Source organism: Myotis lucifugus, unplaced genomic scaffold (assembly GCF_000147115.1).
Source record: "Myotis lucifugus unplaced genomic scaffold, Myoluc2.0 scaffold_101, whole genome shotgun sequence".
Classification (NCBI taxonomy): Eukaryota; Metazoa; Chordata; class Mammalia; order Chiroptera; family Vespertilionidae; genus Myotis; species Myotis lucifugus.
The window spans coordinates 2,187,639-2,201,718 of record NW_005871149.1 but is presented as its reverse complement, the minus strand read 5'-3'; the positions used below and the strand labels follow the sequence as shown (position 1 = coordinate 2,201,718).

The 14,080-nt window shown below is 58.2% G+C and overlaps 1 protein-coding gene across 1 annotated transcript in view; it reads right to left on the bottom strand.

Annotated features, from left to right (window-relative positions):
• Positions 1-533: 533 nt before the first annotated feature.
• The window catches only part of KCND3 (potassium voltage-gated channel subfamily D member 3), a 128,804-nt gene continuing 115,257 nt past the window's right edge, over positions 534-14,080 (bottom strand). The window contains 8 exon segments of the mRNA XM_023757066.1: positions 534-858; positions 860-977; positions 1,592-1,644; positions 1,647-1,844; positions 2,874-2,930; positions 4,364-4,453; positions 4,891-4,992; positions 10,297-10,459. Coding sequence (XP_023612834.1) covers positions 655-858; positions 860-977; positions 1,592-1,644; positions 1,647-1,844; positions 2,874-2,930; positions 4,364-4,453; positions 4,891-4,992; positions 10,297-10,459 — 985 coding nt within the window. The 3' untranslated portion in view covers positions 534-654.

Sequence of the window (14,080 nt, the reverse complement as noted above, 5' to 3'; positions counted from 1 at the left end):
CGGACAAACAGCCAGGGGTGAAGCAGAGAGAGACGGAGACAAAGGGGACAGACAGACAGGGGACATGTTGCTGTGTGGTCATGGCAGCTCTGCAGGTTGGCAGGGCAATAGGGGCTCTGCTGACCTCACCCACCTGGGGGGATGGAGAGACAACTCAGCAGTAACTGGCTGCTTAGCCTAAAAGCTTTTGCTATAAAAGGAGGAAAAAACACACACACACACAAAACCAAACCTCACAAAATGCGTTGTTTTGGTTCAAAGGTACTGGGTCCATGGAGAAAAACGGTGCACAAAAATCCGTTGGTGTTTTTGTTTTCCACCTTTTCCCCTGAATAAATATTATCCATTAAGAGCCTTGAAAAGGTGCTTAGATACACAGTGTTATATTTTCTTCCTGTTTTGCATGTGTCAGTTGGGCCTCTGTGCTGCTCTCGGTCTCCTGTTATCCTCACTGGGGTCTCCAGAAGCAATTGCTATTTGGTCTGAGGCTCCCCCTCCAGGCCCTGTCCTGGCATGCAGCAGCCTCTGCCCCCACGTCCCATCCCCTACCCTCCTCCCTTCCTCTGGCCCCTGGGAGGCAGGACCACAGGGCTGTGTCCACGCCAGTGAACCTTGGGGCCCCTCTGCTGCTCTTGTTCCTCCCAGGCGTGAGTTTCAGTGCTGGGGAGGGGGCAGTGGGGCAGGGAGAAGGGGACGGGGTGGTCCAGTGGCCATCCACCAACATGCCAGCCGCCTCACTCCCACTGTCCACATGGCCCTGTTGTCCAGTGGTTTTACAAGGCGGAGGACCTTGACGATGTTGCTGGCTATGGCAGGAATGTTCGTGTTGGGGCCTGGGCTGGCAGGGGGTGGCCGACTCTTCCCCCTCGGGGGTTAGCGCTGGGGGTGTGGGGATGCTGATGATGGCTGTGGTGATCTGGGATGTTTTGCAGTTTGGTCTCAGTCCGTCGTCTGCTTTCAGATTAAGGCTGGAGCGACTGGGATAAAAATAAAAGAGTGCGTTGAGGATGGTGGCTCTTGCTAGTGTCCCAAAGCTTCCTTGCCCCCCCCCGCCCCCCCGCTCATGGAAACTAGGAGGAGCCTTGAGCCTGCCTCCGTCTCTGCTTTGGACGTCAGCCCGTAATTACTCATGCTCATTGTTAGGCCTAAACTACCAACAACTGCAAAGTCCTGGATATTGGGCTTTGGACTCAAAGGACATGTCTTCCTCTGGTGGGTGGTTTGCCTATCGTTCGTGGCGTTCGACTATTGCTTTCCCGGAATTCCTTGCAGTTCACTGGAGGGGGTGGGGGTGGACAGATATATGCAGAGAAAGGAGGGAAAGGCAGTCTGAGATTCAAAACCAGCCTGGGATAAGCTGTGTTGGACACAATTGTGAGCATTATTTTCTTGGTCCATTCTTTGCACTGGGATAGGTCATTTGTGGATTTTGGGGGGAGTTTTTTTTTCTGGTATCTAACCACACATTGGGCCTAAGTCTGCTACAGTATCCCCCAAAGAGCCTTTGGGTTAACTTGTCAGGACAAGGAGGGGGAGGGGCATTAGATGAGGGGGCAGAGGGCTAGGGGTGCTCCTGAGGCTGAAGGCCCACCTGGTGGTGAGGGAGGGCTGCTCACTGCCCTGGATGTGGATGGTGCTGAGCTGAGCTCTTGCATGCTGCGCAGGCGGGTGGCCGGCAGGTTGGAGTTGGGCAGGTGTGTGGTCTTCTTACTGCGACGGGAGCAGCAGGTGGTCGTGAGGCCCTGGTGGCTGGACAGCGAGGGGCTCCTCGTGGACGGGTAGTTCTGCATCGAGCTCTCCAGGCAGTTCTGCTCATACATCTGCTCGTCTATGAACTCGTGGTTCTGTGGGAAGCAGGAGGAGGAGGGAGATGAGCCGCCAGACTTGGATGGCTGCCTGTCTCTGTTCCGGGCCTGGAGAGAGGCCTCCCAGCTGCCTGGGCACAGACAGGCATCAAAAGAAAGAGGACAGTTCTATGGGCAGCCCTGGCGTCAGGTTAAAGGTGGGGGACTGTAGTTAAGTCATGGGGAGGTGTCCTCGGCGCTGATGGGTCCAGGGCACGGGGGGCTTTAGTGGCATCGTCAGAGCTGGAAGCAGAGATGGGACTTACTCTACCGGCTCCACACAGGACCCCGGGTGGCAGGGAAGGAGGCGCTGCTGTGGGGGGGGGGGGGGGTGCTAGGTTGTCTTTTCTGGACTGAGTCGGGGAGATCCTCAGGAATCTTGGGTGGGCGTGAGACAGAAGCTGAGAAAGGCACTGATTACTCTCAGAATTGGGAGGGCTTTGCGCTCGAAGGCCAGTGCGCTCAAGCTGTCAGGGTCATTTAATTACTGTTTTCCCGCACCTGGTTAGGGGATATGAATAGCTGGGGGCACAGGGTTCCCTAAGTCAAGGGTAAGCGTGGGAAGGGATTGCTAACAGCCTCCTGACTAGAGGCATCAGATGGGGCTCAAGAGAAATGAGAAATGGCTGTTTGCCCAAGGTGACTAGACATCTATGGCACTAACGATCAGGCCAAGGCCACCAGTGCGAGGAGGAGTCTGACGGGAGGGAGCACAAGAACAGTTCAGAGACCGACACCAGCAGTCCCCACGGAGCTGGGGAGGCGGCCCGATGCGGCCCTGGGCACTTCCAGGCACCAGCATGGGGCCGTGGTCCTCCGCCCTCCCCGCCCCTGGGGGAGGCTGTCAGGGACTCAGGAAGGCAGCTGGGAGTTCACGAAACACTGGAAGCTGAGTGAGCGGATGAGGCCGTGGGAGGAGCGGCCCCGCGGAGCCAGCAGCACATGCAGAGAACCAGACCAGGGAAGAGGAGACTCCACAGACTCAAAGAATCAGAGAGAAAACATCGATTAAGTTTTAAAAAGTTATACCTTGATGGTGGACGTTCGTACAGACAACAGGGGATCATCCACAAGATAGGACAACCCCTACAGGATAACATGCCAACAGAAGATAAAAACACCTTTGATTGTACATTCCGGCATTCCCAAGCTCAGAGATGACGCTCAGTCTCTGGTCCCAGCATTCCAGCCCCTGCTCCCAGCATTCCCCCTCCTTTGTCCCAGCATTCCCCTGCTCAAACCCCAGTTCATTCCTTCCATCCCAGCATTCTGCCTCTTCTACCCCAGCATCTCTCCCCCAAATCCAGCATTCCATCTCTCTCATGGCAATGTCCCACCCCCACAATCCGACATTCGCCCCTCAAATTCAGCATTCTATTCTACTCTGATGCCAGCATTCCATCCCTGGACCCCCCCATATCTTTCTTCAATGCCAACATTCCAGCCCTTCAAACCCAAATAATTTCACCCATTCCACCCGGCACATGCACTTGGAAAGGGCAGTCGGGGCCGGGCCCGTCCCTTTGGCAAGCTCTGAGTCTGAGAGAAATTCTAGATACGCGCATACAGGTTGACACTAAGGAATATTTGCTAAGTCTGCAAACGGGTTTCCAGGGCACCTCCCCATTCTAGAAGTCCTCATTGGGCTCCGCTGCTATCCAGTGTCCACATTGACTCATACGCGCCCTCTGACCTCTATCCCCTGCCGGGGAGGCGGGACCTTGGGAGTGGGAAGTTCTGCCTGTGTGCTGAGCCCCTGCCTGCAGTGCGCTGGGGGCAGGTTCAAGACCAGGAAAGGGTTTCAGTTTGTCTCTGGTGTCTCTCCTGCCTTCTCTCCCTCCCCGCTATTCCTAACACTTCTGTTGCCAAGGGTCCAGGGTGGCCCACTGCCCTTCCTTTCGGTCTGGTGGTGAGGCACAGGCATCATTCCACATTCCGACTATGTCGCCCGAAACCATGCCTCTATTAGCAATAAACCGATCAGAAGTGAACGCCCTGGGATGGCTGGTGACTAGCGGAAGTGGTCCCGATAAGATCCCTGCTTAGGGAATTACAGGTGCTACCTCCTCGATTCCCTGTCTCCTGTTGCAAGAGGAATGTAGGGGGCAAAGGCCCACGGGGCATCTACCTCGCACCAGGGTAGGCCCACACTGACATTCGTCTCTGCGGTCCATAGCAACTCCTGGACATTCTGCCTTGGCTTTGAAGACGATGCCCATTAGAGCCAGAGACTGACAGGCAGAGCCCTTAGCCTCAGTCACGGAGAACGGCCGTGGGACGGGTGCAGGGTGGGGAGAGGCCCGGTGAGGCCTCAGTGCGCACAGGGCACAGCTGGCCCTACCTCGGTGACTGCCCACTCCTCGGGGGCCTCCTCCCGAGGGTTGAGAGAGACCTCATCACTGCTTTCCACTCTGAAGGGGACAGACTTTGACTTGGGAAGCTGGGCCAGCTTGAGGATGTGAGTTCTGACCCCAGAAAGGGGGGTGCGGGGGCGAGGGCGTGGCAGGGGCGGGACTCACAGTGGTTTTCTCCAGGCAGTGCAGCAGGTGGTGGTGCTGGCTCTCGATGAGCGAGGTGGTCTTGCCCACATGCTCCTCCTCCGGGGTGCCCTGTGAGACGAGAGACGAGGATAGAGCTGCGAGCCTTCCTCTCCACCCTCTTCATTTCCCCAGAGGGCAGGAGGGCACTAGAAAAATCTGGGCGAACCAAATTTTAGGGTCACCATAGCACATGCCAGCCTTTGGGCTGGGGGTCCTTGGGCTAAAGCTGGTTTAGGGGTCGTGGTGACAATCCCATGGGAGAGGTATGTGCAGGGGGCTGCTACCTGGGGACGGTTTGGAAACATGTCCGTCTCAGGGTTCAAACTGGGGCTTTGGGAGGGAGTGCTGGTGCCCTTGCATGAGAAAACAAGCCCACCATCCCCTCCACCTCCCAGCCCGGGCCCCCCAGGCACCCCCCTGCACCTCCCATATCCTCCACCTCCCAGCCGGGGTCCCCCAGGCACCTCCCAGCCCGGCCCTCCTGCCACCGCCCACCAGGCACCGACCATCAGCTCCAGAGCCTCGTTGAGGAGCCCGTTGCGCTTGCTGTGCAGGTAGGCATTGGAGCTGCCTGTCTTGGCCACACGGATCCGGGCAAGGCGGGCCTTCTGTGATTGGCGGAGACAGAGTGAGGTGTAAGGACAGGGAGCCCGACAGGGCCGGGGCTGTCCCAGGGAGGCTGGGTTCCCAGGTGATTTGGAGGCGGGGGAGGAGGCCGCTGCTCCCAGCCTCAGGGGTCTCCGTTCACAGACCCTGGGCCTGGGCCTGACGCTGGGTCAGGGTCAGAGTGCCCAGGGGTTTCCACTCGCCTCTGCAGCCGGGGGTCATCCTGGCAGGAGAACACCGCTCAGCCAAGTCCCCCTCCTTCCAGGTGTCCTGACCTTTATCGACTCAGCTATGGCTACTTCTCATCTCCCGCAGGCTGCGCGCCCTCCAAGGAGCACAGGCCAGGGCGCCCCCTGCAGGCAGCAGGTGCCCACGCACCGATAATCACGAGAACAGCAGAGTGTGCACACGGGCCTCCACACTGCTTACCTTCGCACTTACTGCGCAGGTGTGTACGTGCTGTATACTGGCCTTGTTACTGTCTCCCCCAGAACATAAACTCCGCGAGGGCAGGAGTTTGCTCACTGATGTACAGATGGATGTACACTGCATGTCTGCCCGGGAGTGGACGCATGCGCGGATGTGTCAGCATATGCCTTTGGTTGTTTTGCTCTGGCCTGTCGGTGGGAGAAGCGTGGGGCACATGTGTGTGGTGGAGGGAGGGTGGAGCGCATTTGCAGACAGCAGCCCTGCAGGAGGACGGGGACATCTCATGCGAGCCCCTCTCCTGTTTGCGAGGCAGCGGGAGGGGCCACAGAGAGGCCAGAGAGGAGAGAGCTTCCGGAGAGGGAGAAGGCGCCAGGAGAGGGGTTCCTGCTGGTTTAGAAAAAAGCAGGAGGCGTGCACTCTTGTAGACCCAGCCCTGGCCCCATCCCTGAGAGCAGAAGCCCACAGGCACCCAGACCCCCCTGGGGCAGAGGGCCTTCCTGCCTCCAGGAAAGTCCACAGGTAACTTCAGCGTGGCCTCCGAGCGGGAGGGGAGCCCAGGGAAACTGGCCGTTTCCATTGCTGCCCCTCCCCAGCTGGGCCTGCCCACAGGCGGCAGGGGCTCCGAGCAGCTGCCAGCAGGACAACTTCGACCTCGTTTCCTGGGAAGCTGCCCTGTGGCCAGCACGTCCTCGTAGGGACAGTTCAACGCCCCTTCTTGGCTTCTAGAAGGGAAGAGGCCAGGACTTGAACTTGGGGGGTCTGCCTCTAAGTGCTGAGGCAGCTCGCTCCCCTGGATGGGGAGGACGAGAGGGCACCTGGGAGAGAAAGGAGGGCAGGTAACCCTCTTCTCTTTCTGAGCAAAGACCATTCAAGCCCAGGACGATCCCCGTCCGGGATCCTGCTCCAGCCGTCCCCCCAGCATCTCCATTCAAGCCAGTCCCTTGTCGGGGTGCGGCTGGTACTGCTTTGGGTGAGGACTGGTAGTTGAGAGTTGCATATGGAACCCCGATTGTGTTAAGCTCATCACAGCCTTACATAACTTGATCACACCACTTAGTGCCCGGCTTCCTGGTGTCTGGGGTCTGTCTCCATTACTTTCCAGAGATGAAAGATTCTCCTCTGTGGCACTTCTTTTAATTTTATCTTACCCTGGGCTCCATTAAAGCAGCAGATTGTCACATCAAATGTGCTGTAGCGTTTCATCATTTCCCACCCAGGATAAAGAGGTTTGCACTGTTTACAGAAAAACCCAGCACCTGAAATTGGGTGGGGCTCCAGCTTGCCTCTGGGCTCCTGAGGGCCGGAGTCTGGGGCTCATGCACATTTCTCTCTGGCGTGTAGCAGAGCTTCACGCTGAGCGTGCTCAGGCGAGGCTGGTGATGGCCCAGAGGGAGGAAGCCACATCTGGGTCAGAAACCCACGATGAGCCCTAGCCAGCTTGGCTCAGTGGATAGAGCGTCAGCCTGCGGACTGAAGGGTCCCAGGTTCGATTCCGGCCAAGGGCACATGCCTGGGTTGCGGGCTCGAACCCCAGTGGGGGGTGTGCAGGAGGCAGCCGATCAATGATTCTCTCTCATCATTGATATTTCTATCTCTCTCTCCCTTCCTCTCTGAAATCAATAAAGAAATATATTTAAAAAACAAAACAAACCCATAATGATAAAGCTGCAGCAGGGGGCTCACTCCTCCATGGCCATGAGGACATGAGAGTTAACAGAGTTTGAGGTCATCTAGGCTCTTCTAAAGACACGAAACGGCCCTGGCCGCATGGCTCCACTGTTTGGAACACTGACCGCCCTGTGCACCAAGGTTGCAGGTTCGATTCCCAGTCAGGGCACATACCTAGGTTGTGAGTTCGATCCCACGTTGGGGTGAGTACAGGAGGCAGCCGATCGATGTTTCCCTCATGCCGATGTGTGTGTGTGTGTGTCTCTCTCCCCCTCTCAAATCAATAAAAGCATATCCTTGGGTGATAAAAAAGAAGTGGAAGATGCGAGGGGAAGTGAACTAACAAGACCAGCTCAGACCTGCAACTCCCAGCACAAATGTGGCCTCCGGAACATCCCTCTTCTCCCCAGAATTTCAGCTCCTGTCAGACAAGTTTCTAAACGTGCTGCCAATCCCAGGAAGCTGCACTTTCAGCAGATGTGGGGTCACTGGGGTTGGAGGAAGGGCCTGGGCGGAGGGTGCGGCCCCCCCCCCCGCCCCCCGGGAGCCCTCCCGCTGTCTGGCTGCAGCACCCTGTGGCCCTGAGACCGGGTACCTCCTGCCCCAGAAATAGAAAAGCCCAAACAGAACAGGCAGCCACACTCTCAGGCATGAACCCCAGAGAAATGTTCACATGGAACCTACACATGGATGTTCACAGCAGCCTGACCTCTGAGAACCCACAGTGGCCTCGTCCCAGGTGCCCCTCAACAGGCGATGGTTAAACCGGCACATCCCCAGCCAGCAAAGGGACAGCTGGATGCACACTCCTGGCTGAGTCTCCAGGACGCACACAAACGATCAGGTTGCCTACTGGACAGCCCATTCATACGACCTTTTGAAATGGAAACATTTGATAAAGGGAGGACACAGGATTTTCAGAGGTTAGGGGTGGGGTGGCTTTAGGGTGGGAGGGTGTGGTTATGAAAGGGGGTGGGGACTAAAGCACAGACCTACAGAGGAGAGAACGTAGAAAACTTCACACGCACCCCAACAAGTAAAGCGGAAATCTGAATTGGGTTGATTGATGGATCCCATACGATCAGCTGTATCAATGTCCACACCCTGGTTGTGATAATCTTACAAGTGCTTGTGGGTCTATAATCTCAATAAGCATTTCCAGTAAAATAAAGAGATGGGCAGGACCTGGAGATGGGGACCAACTGCCCCCTCAGACGCGCCCCCTCTGTCCGCTGCTCCGCTGCCTCCCCTGATCTCCAAGTCCCACGGCTCAGAACAGTCTGAGGCAAACATCATGGAGTGATGTCAGTAATCACCCCTGAGCACAGCAGCCGGCACGACGCTGAGGCTTGTGGGCTGAGCTCACTGTTGTGGCTGTTGAGCCGAGTCTGCGGCCTGGGCTGACCTCCCTGCCCCTCTCCACGCCCTACGACGTCCCCTGGACCCCCTTCCTTGCCTCAGATCCTAGGAGCAGCAGCATCCCCCTGTCCTTCCCCCGCCCCTCTGCACCCTCTCCCTTCTCTCGAGGGAAGCCCGAGGTGAAAAGGTGGAAGACAAGCTGAGCAGCTTGAGGCCAGAGTATCCAGGGAAGTGAAAACACTACAAATATTTACTCTGACTTCAAAGGGAGCCTGGGAAGGAATTGGGGGGGGGGGTGGGGGGGGAGACGGAAGGCGGGGCAGAAGGCGGGAGCCTGGGAAGGGAGAGGAGGGGATGGAGGGGCAGAAGGAGGGGGTTTATCTGGCTGCAGTGGCAGAGAAGAAGGTGCCAAAGCCAATGCCTCTGGATTAGTCACAGGATGAGCCCTGAGAGTCCACGGGGAAAGGGCCTGGGGTGCTCCAGGAAGCGGGGGGCAGGGGGTGCCAAGGGGAAGGGAGCTGCTGAGCGGGTGGGCACAGCCCTGGCTCTGGGGGAGCCGAGGATTCCGTTGACCCTCTCCTGCTCGGCCATATCCCTGTCAGCCCAGCCCTGGCCCTTGGGGCTCAGGCTCCCGGATGCGGGAAGGAGGGCCCCGTGTTGCCGGCCCCTTGCCTGGGAAGGCGCAGTGAAGTCAGGGCTGGTGCACGTGGGCCTGCTGTGCTGCTGGGCACAGCGCAGAGAGGAGACTATGTCTGGGGTGGCTGGCAGGGGAGGGGGAGCCCTGACCTTGGGTGAGGAGGCAGGAAATGGGGCTGGAGGCGGAGGGGACAGCACAGAGCAGCCTGGGCCTGGCCACAGGACTCACCCGGGGCAAGAAAAGCCGAGGCTCCTCAGCACAGGCCACACGGAGGCGCCTGCTGGGATGGGTGATGGAGTCTGTAATCTGGGCTGTTAAGCGTTATGACCTGTAAGTCACACCCATTGGAGCTGGCGGCCTGGGCCTGGGCTTTATGCCGTTGGGACACAGACCCCTCTGCAAGTCCGGTGTCTCCACTGAGTCCAGGGCCCTGCCACGGGGGGCTGCCCTGTGTGTGCAGGGCCTGCACGCAGTAGGTGCTCAGTACATGTGTGTGGAGTGAAATGAAAGCAAGAATTAAGTCGGGACACAAAACCTCAGCCTCCATGAACGACCCTTTCAGCCAGGCTTGGCCACTGCGCCCAGAGTCCGCCTCCAGGTGAGAGGCTCCGACGGGTGGACACCCCCTCGGCCCTCCCCCCTCCTGGTGAAAGTCACCGCCCGGCGCCAGGTAGGCTGTTCAGGATGGAAGGTGGGGCCGGTCAGGACGGGCGGCGCCTCCCCCTGCCCTGCCTGCCTCAGAGGGGACCCTGGACACACTGAACTCCCCAGGGCCCTGGCTCCGCTCCTGCTCATGGCGGTTCTGGGCCTCGACCCTGAGTCGCGGTGCCTGAACCAGCTGTGCCGTTCGTCCCCAACTCAGTGGCCTCAATGTCCTCCTTCAAGGGGCTCATTTCTCTCTCAGTGAATTTATTCCTGTCCCTGTGCTTTGTCAGTACCGAGAGCGGTGATGTCGGCCCGGCAGCTCCTGGTGGGAGGGCGGAGGGGGCCGGGCCACGGGAATTGTACGGAATGTCCAGGAGAGAATCGGCTCCTGGGTCATGAGGGCTTGTGGCCTGGCAGCTGACGGCGGGAACGCATGGTGGGGAAGAAGGGACTCAGCCACCTCCCTTTCCAAGCCAGCGGGTGTCCAAGCCGGCTTCTCCCAGGATCTCCGGCGGCAGCCTGACTGTGAGGCCTCTGGCCCAGCCCCACCCGCCCGGTCTCGGCTCACCTTCTGCGCCCTGCGCTTGTCCGCTCTCTGGTTCTGGTGGTAGATCCGGCTGAAGTTGGAGACGATCACGGGCACCGGCAGGGCGATGACCAGGACGCCGCTCAGGGAGCAGATGGACCCGAAGATCTTCCCAGCGATCGTCTTGGGCACCATGTCCCCGTAGCTGAGGGGGGAGAGCAGGTGTGAGGAAGAGGGGCCGTTTGGGAAACAAGTGGGGCTCCCCTGCCAATCATTCACTCATTCACTCATTCATTCAGCAGCTGCTGAGGTGCCTCGTGTGTCAGGTACTGAAGTAAGACCTGGGAATGAACAAAGCAGACAAGATCCTTATGCCCCTCGAGCCAACATCCTACAAGGGCAAGGCCATAAACAGGAAGTGAATTCATAAAGGCACCGCGACCTGTGGTTACTTCCATGAAGGGAAGAGACACAGGTGCCGCCAGGGAGGGGACTGTGGGCAGGAACCGCCGCGGGAACATTTAAACTCATCTTAAAGGGGAAGAGCGTGCCGGGCCGAGGGAACAGACAACACGGAGGCCTGAGGTCCAAGGAGCTTAGCTGGTTCTAGAAAAGGTTAAAGAGCCAGTGGGGCTGGAGGGAGGAAGGGAGTTATACAAGGGGGGGGAGGGGAGGCAGGGGCCCGACCGCACGGAGCACGAAGAGCCACGGATGAGCCTTAACCAGAGAAGCACCATGGTCTCATTTATGTACTAGCATGTGCCAAACCCGCCTGCCAACGGAGACTCCTGACTTAGAAAGCACTTCGCACACTGACCTCACAGCCCCAGGAACCGCGAGCCTGGCGTCCTCGCTCCCATCACAGATGCAGCGTGAGGCTCCGAGGTGCCCTCGTTTGGGAACAGCTGGGAGGAAACCCACTCTTGCTTTCATCTCTTTTCTAGAACCCGCACCGAGCGAGGGCGGACCACCAGCTCTGAAACTCGGCCTGAGGGCCGGGAAGCCACTTTGGGACAGAGCCTCTCTGAAGTGCTTCACTTGGTCATGGCGGCAGCTGCCCCAAGACCGTCAGCCCCCTCGGCCAGAGCCTCTCCTCCAACCAGTGACTCTGCACAGCGGTAAGCGTTTAGTCTCTTTAGTGAGATAATTGAAAGATTATTAAGCGAAGAGCAAACAGGTGCGACTCCTTCGGGACAGCGAGAACAACAACGCCCGGCTCAGGGGTCTGGACGAGAAACAGGCTTAGGATGACCAGGAATCGTTGCTGGAACAGTGAGGCTCAAGATCGCTTGTCCTGAGGGGGGACCACGGAGTCCTGGGCTCCACAGAGATGTGGGGGTCGGGGGGAGAGCGGAGAGCCAGCTGGGAAGAATGAAGTCCTCACCTGCGAGCACTGAGGGCTCTGGGAGGACAGGCCGGTGGTTGGCACGTATTTGCTGAGCGAACACGTGATCTTGTTTAAGCCTCCCACCCTGTGAGTCGGCTCCTGTCTCGAGAACTGCCTTCCTTCTCCTTCAGTGTCCAGGCCCTTTGTCCCGGGCAAGCTGTCAGCCATGTCCCTGATGTTGAGGCTGCGATAGGTCCTCTGGGGACCCGGATCCAGGTCTGCCTTCTCTTGCCACGTGCTCAGGGACGTGGCTGAGGACTTGGCTTCTGGAGCTGGAGACCTGGGCTCAAGACCCGCCCAGTTCCACCAGAACACGAACGCATGACGTTGGACGTGTGTCCTTGTCTATAAAGTGAGTAGCCTAGGTCCTAACCCTGTAGCGACATACACAGCTCTATAAACAAGAGGTGCTGCTACTCTTGCCCAGGCATCCTGGTAACCATGGTCTCTGTTGCTGACCTTGGGACACAGCTGGTTGTCCCAAGTTCAAGTGCTCCCAGTGGCGAGGACAGGGGGCTGTCCTACGGAGGTGGGCCGTGTTAGCCCGAACCGACAGAAAGACGGACATCGGGCCGGTGACCGTGGACGTAAACGAAGCGCGGCAGGAACGTGTAAGAAAGTGCCCGGGCTCCATCTCAGAGCGATCGAGCGGGTGGGGATGCTGAGGGCAGGGGAAAGGTTGTCCCCCCACCCCCGCCCCTGGCAGAGAGGACGGGAGGGAAGCTACGCCCACCATGGGGCAGATGGTCTGCTGGCAGCCAGAGAGCAGTACAGACACTCCAGCTCCTAGGCCGGACTGTCCCTCTCCACGGAGAGCAGCTTCTGTCTGGGAGAGAGGGGGGGGTTGGGGCGAATGTGGGTACAGAGGAGCTTGCGGGAGGGGACAGGGGCGCAGGCCAGTGCCACCTGGGTCCCACCTGAGGGAGGAGGAGCGTGCAGATCGGGTCAGGGGACCGCCGCCATGCTCGGCGAGCAGTCAGCGCCGCGGAGAAATGCCAGGACCAGAGATGGAAACGGGTGGATCGATGTTTGTAAAGAAGGGGAGAGGAGCTAAGAAACCACGGGCCAGCAGGCTTGCCCTCCATCAACTCTGCCATCAGGTTGCCGGCGGGATCTGAGAGCCGATGAAGGGGGCAGCTGGCGGACACGGGAAATGAGTTGTATTGTGCGCCAGGCACGGATCTTCCCAAATGAACCCCCATTCTGGTTTTGAGAGGGTTCACCTGCTGGTGGATCAGGAGACTGCTGCTGTCCTACTGCGTCATGATTTTGGCAAGATGTGTTTGTTCTTGGCCCAGTTCTTTCTGCCCTTGGCAAGCGGGAGGAAGGTGGTGGGGACGGCAGTGGCCGGTGGGGGCTGGACAGCCAACTGCAGGCTCCTGGCCCTTCTCAGAGACCACCATGGCGGGTGCTCGGCCAGCAAAGGAAGCTCAGGTTCCCGTGTTAGAAGGGTCCCCAGAAAGAATGGGCCTGATGTGAGGTCTCCCGTGGCATGTTCCAGGATTTTCCAACAGCTTGTACCGAGCCCTCAGAAGGCAGCCTGGCCTCATGACAGAGACGAGGCTGGCGTCAGATCCGGGCTTGAGCCCGGCCCCGCATTTACTTACTAGTTGAGTGACTTCGGCGAAGTGATATAACCTGAGCCTCTAGCAATAGAAGATGGGTCTTATCTACCTAACTCCGAGGGCTGGGATGATGATGAGAGAATTTAGGAGCAGGCCTTGGTGGGAACAGTAAATCCTCTATGAACAGCCAGTGTGGTGGCACCTACTGAATCTGGGAACGGCGTGCCTCCCCGATTAGGACGTCAGCTCTGTCCGGAGCTGCTGGTCCTCAGAGGAGCCGCCATGTCTCCCTCTGTCCCTGTCCCTCTGGTCCCAGCAAGTTCGGAACTGGCCACCTGCCTCAGGCGGGGACAGCGCTCCCACCATGGAGAACATGGCAGGGCCCCCTGGATTCATTTTTAACAGCTCTATGGAGACATAATTTACACACCATAACATCTGTCCATTTAAGTTGCACAATTCAGTGGCTTAGTGTGTTTACAGAGTCTAATTGTAGAACATTTTCATCACCCTAAAAAGGCATCTCACACCACAGCAGTCGGTGACCTTTCCACGCCCACCACAGCCCAGGCGACCACTAATCTACGTCCTGTCTGTGGATTTCCCTCTTCTAGACATTTCTATCAGTGGAATAGGAGCATGTGACCTTTTGCATCGGATTTCACGTAGCGTCACATGCTCAGTGTCAAGTCCATCCATGTGGTAGCGTGTCTGTCTGTATGGACAGACAGCACCCGCTGAATGGATAGACCACATTTTGTTCATTCACTCATCAGCTGATGGCCATTTGGGTTGTCTCACTTCTTGGCTATTATAAATAAACTCTGCTACGGAAAGTTGTGTATGAGCTTTGGTGCGGGCTGAGCTTTCATTT